The sequence below is a fragment of the Procambarus clarkii genome, chromosome 69 (assembly GCF_040958095.1).
Source record: "Procambarus clarkii isolate CNS0578487 chromosome 69, FALCON_Pclarkii_2.0, whole genome shotgun sequence".
Taxonomy (NCBI): domain Eukaryota; kingdom Metazoa; phylum Arthropoda; class Malacostraca; order Decapoda; family Cambaridae; genus Procambarus; species Procambarus clarkii.
The window spans coordinates 21,317,095-21,324,386 of NC_091218.1; the positions used below are offsets into that span (position 1 = coordinate 21,317,095).

The following is a 7,292-nucleotide window of genomic DNA, read 5'->3' on the forward strand; positions in this document are numbered from 1 at the left end:
GCTTCAACCTCCTGGAATAGTCGGTAGAGCAGCGGTTTGGCGTCTTGCAGGTCGGCGTTCGATCCTCGACCGTTCAAGTGATTAGGCACCAGTCCTTTCCGTCGTCGTCACCCAACTACTTGGGCTGGACGGTAGAGCGATGGTCTCGCTTCATACAGGTCGGTGTTCAATCCCCCGACCGTCCAAGTGGTTGGGCACCATTCCTTCCCTCCGTCCCAGCCCAAGTCCTTATCCTGATCCCTTCCAAGTGTTATATAGTCGAAATGACCTGGTGCTTATTCCTGATAACTACCTTACCATATTCCACATAAGAGGCAGGTGAAGGCAGTTGTCCCGTTAGTAAAGACGTATTGTATTATCTTAAGGTAATACTTTATAAATAAATATTAAGCCAATAAAACAATTCAATTTAAAAAGATCCGGTTCAGTTTTTTTGAGGTGATGCTCTCTCTCTCTCCTCTCTCTCTCTCTCTCTCTCTCTCTCTCTCTCTCTCTCTCTCTCTCTCTCTCTCTCTCCTCTCTCTCTCTCTCTCTCTCTCTCTCTCTCTCTCTCTCTCTCCTCTCTCTCTCTCTCTCTCCTCTCTCTCTCTCTCCTCTCTCTCTCTCTCTCTCTCTCTCTCTCTCTCTCTCTCTCTCTCTCTCTCTCTCTCTCTCTCTCTCTCCTCTCTCTCTCTCTCTCTCTCTCTCTCTCTCTCTCTCTCTCCTCTCTCTCTCTCTCTCTCCTCTCTCTCTCTCTCTCTCCTCTCTCTCTCCTCTCTCTCTCTCTCCTCTCTCTCTCTCTCCTCTCTCTCTCTCTCTCTCCTCTCTCTCCTCTCTCTCCTCTCTCTCTCTCTCTCCTCTCTCTCCTCTCTCTCTCTCTCTCTCTCTCTCTCTCTCTCTCTCTCTCTCTCTCTCTCTCTCTCTCTCTCTCTCTCTTTCTCCTCTCTCTCTCTCTCTCTCTCTCTCTCTCTCTCTCTCTCTCTCTCTCTCTCTCTCTCTCTCTCTCTCTCTCTCTCTCTCTCTCTCTCTCTCCCCTGTATTTCCCCCAATCGTCACGGTGGAAACCCCAGCTGCACACCTGTAACCTGTCATCGTGGACCGCCTGATAACTTGTTATCGTGGACAAGCAGCAAGACAGTCACCTTCAAGAGGCTGGTCGTTGGAAACACCGACTCAAAATAACGACAAAATTGACTTGTGTCTGAATCTTAAAGCACCGTCCCATGGGAGATGAAGAAGCTGATGATGTTGTACAGGAACAAGAAAGGGGAGGGAACAATCCTATGATAAGACTCCCGCGTCTCACAAAAAAAATACACATTTTGTACCACTGACTTCTCTTTGGAAACTTGCGATCTGCAACTCAGGACAATTATCACACCTGGCAGACACGGCGCAGAGATATAACTCCACAACTCGTTTGTAAACTTTCTTCAGGTGTTGCTGCTTTCTTGAAGGTGTTGCTGCTTTCTTGAAGGTGTTGCTGCTTTCTTGAAGGTGTTGCTGCTTCCTTGAAGGTGTTGCTGCTTCCTTGAAGGTGTTGCTGCTTCCTTGAAGGTGTTGCTGCTTTCTTGAAGGTGTTGCTGCTTTCTTGAAGGTGTTGCTGCTTTCTTGAAGGTGTTGCTGCTTTCTTGAAGGTGTTGCTGCTTTCTTGTAGGTGTTGCTGCTTTCTTGAAGGTGTTGCTGCTTTCTTGAAGGTGTTGCTGCTTCCTTGAAGGTGTTGCTGCTTTCTTGAAGGTGTTGCTGCTTCCTTGAAGGTGTTGCTGCTTTCTTGACGGTGTTGCTGCTTTCTTGAAGGTGTTGCTGCTTCCTTGAAGGTGTTGCTGCTTTCTTGAAGGTGTTGCTGCTTTCTTGAAGGTATTGCTGCTTTCTTGAAGGTGTTGCTGCTTCCTTGAAGGTGTTGCTGCTTTCTTGAAGGTGTTGCTGCTTTCTTGAAGGTGTTGCTGCTTTCTTGAAGGTGTTGCTGCTTTCTTGACGGTGTTGCTGCTTTCTTGAAGATGTTGCTGCTTCCTTGAAGGTGTTGCTGCTTCCTTGAAGGTGTTGCAACGGAGGTAGCAACTTTCTGTACCCCCCCCTCTGGCTCTGAACCTGGCGGCTACGCGGCTACAGGTGTTGGCACACAGCCCGTTCTCGCACTTTCTTACAGTCAATATTGACTTATTAAATACGTGCATATGTGACATACTAAACATACTAGTTTACCTTAAAAAGCTTCATAGAAAACACCGACCTTACCTAACCTTCTTAGTATGTTAAGATAAGCATCTTATTGCTTCGTAATTACAATTATTACTTAACCTATACCTATAATAGGTTAAGTAATAATTGTAATTACGAAGCAATAAGATGCTTATCTTAACATACTAAGAAGGTTAGGTAAGGTCGGTGTTTTCTATGAAGCTTTTCAAGGTAAACTAGTATGTTTAGTATGTCACATATGCACGTATTTAATAAGTCAATATTGACTGTAAGAAAGTGCGGGAACGGGTTGTGGCACAGGTGTTGTAACACTCCAGGTGCTAAAGTAACACTCCAGGTGCTAAAGTAACACTCCAGGTGCTAAAGTAACACTCCAGGTGCTAAAGTAACACTCCAGGTGCTAAAGTAACACTCCAGATGATGACTGAGAAATATAGGTGTTATTCCCCCCCAAAATAAATGCTATATTCTTCAGAAAGGAAAAGTTTCCAACAAGGTATTTTCTACCCAAACTCCATCAGGGAGAAGCAACGTCTTGGAAAAAAAACTCATTATAAACTCGACGGGGGAAAATAAATGTCTGGAGGCCTTGTATGGCCGGCCGCGCTGGGTCACCCGGCGCCATCTTGGTCAAGGTCATGACGGGCTGACCACGCCCGCCCTGGACAAGTAGGTCAGGCCGTGCTGGTGACGTCATATCATTAATATCTGCCTCACCGAAACACCTGCCTATTTTCTGTCTAACCGGCACAGCTGGCTAACTGTCCCTCACTGTAATTATGACACCTGCCTTGTAATTATTAAAGTGGTTCCCCTCGATTATAGGTAATTGCCACACCTGTCTGAAATTGCCACATATGCCTGTAATTACTACACACCTGCTTGTAATTACCACACACCTGCCTGTAATTACCACACCTGCCTGTAATTACCACACACGTGCTTGTAATTACCACACACCTGCCTGTAATTACCACACCTGCCTGTAATTACCACATACCTGCCTGTAATTACCGCACACCTGCCTGTAATTACCACACACATGCCTGTAATTACCACACACCTGCCTGTAATTACCACACACCTGCCTGTAATTACCACACACCTGCCTGTAATTATCACACACCTGCCTGTAATTACCGCACACCTGCCTGTAATTACCACACACCTGCCTGTAATTACCACACCTGCCTGTAATTACCACACACATGCCTGTAATTACCACACCTGAACGTTACTATCAAATCCATTTGGAATTATCACATCTACTTCAAGCTGGAATTATCCGATCCCATAATTATTAAATATGGTTAATTAAAACCAGATTTACTAAAAACCGAGTTTATTTATTAACAAAATCAAATTATATATTAATTTAACCATCGCATTCGTAATTAAAGTGAATCCTTGTTGATAAGACTCATCTTACCTGAGTAATTAGTCCGTCTTCTCTTAGATGGTGATTACAGTCGCTCCGGTCCGCTCTTACACGCTCTGATCCACTAATTATCACCCCGTGTAATACCTGTATCCTTCCTGTATTGCTCTTGTGCTGTACCTGTATTGTACGTGTTTCATGATGGTGTCCTTCCTGTATTGCTCTTGTGCTGTATCTGTATTGTACGTGTTTCATGATGGTGTCCTTCCTGTATTGCTCTTGTACTGTACCTGTATTGTACGTGTTTCATGATGGTGTCCTTCCTGTATTGCTCTTGTGCTGTACCTGTATTGTACGTGTTTCATGATGGTGTCCTTCCTGTATTGCTCTTGTGCTGTACCTGTATTGTACGTGTTTCATGATGGTGTCCTTCCTGTATTGCTCTTGTACTGTACCTGTATTGTACGTGTTTCATACTGGTATCCTTCCTGTATTGCTCTTGTACTGTACCTGTATTGTACGTGTTTCATACTGGTATCCTTCCTGTATTGCTCTTGTACTGTACCTGTATTGTACGTGTTTTATACTGGAATCCTTCCTGTATTACTTTTATATCTTGATTGCACGGGAGAGAATAAAGAAATTAAATTATCTGTAGATTAGAGGTATACTGTAGATGCAAATGGTGGAGATTAAGGGTAGGGGAGAGTAGGTAAGGGTAGGGGAGAGTGGGGTAAGGGTAGGGTAGGGAGGAACGTCGACCTGGTTGTTCGGGCTCCGTGACAACCTTGTTAGAGTCTGTGACGAGACCCTCAGGTGTTAAGGTCATTACTCCTCACACTAAGGGGAAGCTTCTTACTTTTTGTGAAGGGTTTCCTCTTAACGCTGACGAGGGGAGATGGAGGTAGCAACTGAGAGGAAGAAGAGACGGGGAACAGGTTCAAGGAAGGGGCGAGGGGAGGGGGGTGTGGGGGGTCCCTGGAGGGTGCTCTACCAGGAGGAGTCTGGTGAGAGAGGAGATACTGCCTTTGTCAGCGGTCAGGTCGGCCCTACTCACCTAGTTGTGCTTGCGGGGGGTTGAACTGTGGCTCTTTGGTCCCGTGTTTAGTCCTGTGTGTGTGTGTGTGTGTGTGTGTGTGTGTGTGTGTGTGTGTGTGTGTGTGTGTGTGTGTGTGTACTCACCTATTTGCGCTTGCGGGGGTTGAGCTTTGGCTCTTTGGTCCATGTGTGTGTGTGTGTGTGTGTGTGTGTGCATTCACCTAGTTGTGCTTGCGGGGGTTGAGCTCTGCTCTTTCGGCCCGCCTCTCAACTGTCAATCAACTGTTTCTACTACTACATTTTTTTCCCACACCACACAAACACACACACCCCAGGAAGCAGCCCGTGACAGCTGACTAACTCCCAGGTACCTAGGTAACTAGGTACCTAGTTACTGCTACTGTGTGTGTGTGTGTGTGTGTGTGTGTGTGTGTGTGTGTGTGTGTGTGTGTGTGTGTGTGTGTGTGTGTGTGTGTGTGTGTGTGCGCATTTACTATTAGTGTCTACAAAATCGAGCTATTAGCTCTTGGACCCAACCTTTCCTACCAATTTATTTTTCCTCAGTTATATACTACAACATATATTTCTAACACACTCACACACCCCCCTTCCCCCCCAGGAAGCAGCCTGTAGCAGCTGCCTAACTCCCAGGTATCTATTTATTGCTAGGTGAACAGAGGCATCATGTGAGGAGTAAAAAATTGTAATTCAACTATTGCCAAATTTCTCAAACAAGAGACAGCCGGGCGCAACCGCTTCTCATCGCCGACGGGTCTAAGAAACAAGTACAAAATGGTGGGATGGACGCGGCTCTTGTCCAGTACCGGGAAGAGTCAGGCGAGACGCGGCGTCAGATCTCATAACTACAGGAATCCGCTCCACGGCCCCTTCCCAGGAGACGATCACTCCCACTCATGCCTGAGCGAAATTGGATCCTCTATACATACCCTCACATCCTTCCCCTCAGTGAGAAATGTCTTGTATAAATCTTTCTCTTTCTCTCCGTCTGTCTCTGGCTTCCTTACTCCATCAGCCCGCAACAGCCTTACTGTTTTACCTTACCAACAGCCAACAGCCTTACTTCTGCCCGAAACGCTGCGCGTACTAGTGGCTTTACAAGAGTGCAATTACTGTACTATGCTGTGTATTCTCACAAACCCAATATATCTTCTTGTATATAAATAAATAAATAAATAAATAAAAAACAGTGAGACACGGAGGGTAAGGCTCCTTCCTTCACTAAGGTAACTGAGCTGTTATATTCAAATAACATGGCGGTTGAGACATAACCAATCACAGGCGAGTAGGCCTCTGACGTCATGCCAGACAGAGGAGCACCAGCCGTGCTCCCAGCAGGCTCAGTTCTCTCTCAGACCCAGAGTAGGTTAGGACCTCGGCTGGCCAGTTATACACCTTGTTGTCTTAAGCAATAAAGCTACAGAAGTGCCTACTGTGTATAACGTTCAACCCAACAAGGCAACGAATACTGGTGGCAGCGGTGGGATACGAACCCACGCCTCCGAAGAGACTGGTGAACGAATAGAGCTATGAAGACTGAGGGAGGTATACCTCCCCCCCCCCCACACTGAAGGAGTAGCTTTGGAGTTCAATAGTTTTTGTGGTGAAGCACAATGAGCATGTTAAACTACCAAGTTCCAGACGCTGTTATCCTGCCCGTCCTCCTACGCTTTCCCAAGCTCAAGAAAACGGTCAACGTCCTCTCCTAACCTACCAGAGGACTTAAAATATAAAACGGGACAGCACTTCACTTTTGCCACCCGCTTCCATTTTCTAGTACAACAATTTTTGGCCTCAGGTCTTAGAGGCCAAGACCGTCAGTAGTTTCAAAGCGTTATAAGTCAAAGAGTGCTGGGCAGACGGGACACCACGAGCGTAGCTCTCATCCTGTAACTACACTTAGGTAATTACACACACGCCACTGTGGTAATGACAGCAAGCTGGAACATGAGGATAACCCCCCCTACCCTCGCGGGGGTTCAGTCGTCGCTGTTAACAAGAGCTACGCCCACACAAGGAAAATTGGAACTTACCTCAAAACTGGTGAATTTTCTGTCCCTCGAAGACCTGAAAATTTTACCTGTAATGGCAAGAAAGTGAATTATTTATAATACTAAAGAACCTTTATACATGTAAATACTCAGACAAAATAAATATATTATTCATAACAAGAATGCTCACATTTTCATTTATATATATATATATATATATATATATATATATATATATATATATATATATATATATATATATATATATATATATATATATATATATAATGTCACAAGTAAAGGCGAGAGTTGCTTACCTTATGCTGAAGGATGTGGAGGCTGTGTACCTCGTTTATCTGGGGCAAGAGAGTGTCAACACCACCTTGCAACATTCCCGCATTCGTAAATCTTGCAAGACGTTGCAAGCACGCAGCACAACACTAGAAACACTGAACCAGGGATTGCAGACGTCGACGAACATGTCATTTTGCTCCAGCCGTCAACACAGCTACCGCATCCCTTTGTGTGTTTTCTACCTCAATAAACTTATTTCAATTTCAATTTCAACACACTCAGCACTCTCTCGTGTCAACACGTATGTGGTCCTTAGAAGTTAATGGTCATTAGTTCTTTTGTTATCACTGATTACAACTATGCACTTTTGGGAAGTGGTTAGACAAGACATGATC

General features: G+C 45.2%; 1 protein-coding gene across 1 annotated transcript; it reads right to left on the bottom strand.

Moving 5' to 3' along the window:
* Positions 1 to 1,354: 1,354 nt before the first annotated feature.
* LOC138355881 (ribosome-binding protein 1-like) lies at positions 1,355 to 6,995 on the bottom strand. The gene is made up of 5 exons (XM_069311430.1): positions 6,921 to 6,995; positions 6,646 to 6,692; positions 3,608 to 3,791; positions 3,401 to 3,453; positions 1,355 to 2,009 (listed from the first exon to the last, which is right to left on the bottom strand). The coding sequence occupies exons 1-5, from the start codon at positions 6,993 to 6,995 to the stop codon at positions 1,355 to 1,357; spliced, it is 1,014 nt and encodes a 337-aa protein (XP_069167531.1).
* Between the last annotated feature and the right edge of the window lie 297 nt (positions 6,996 to 7,292).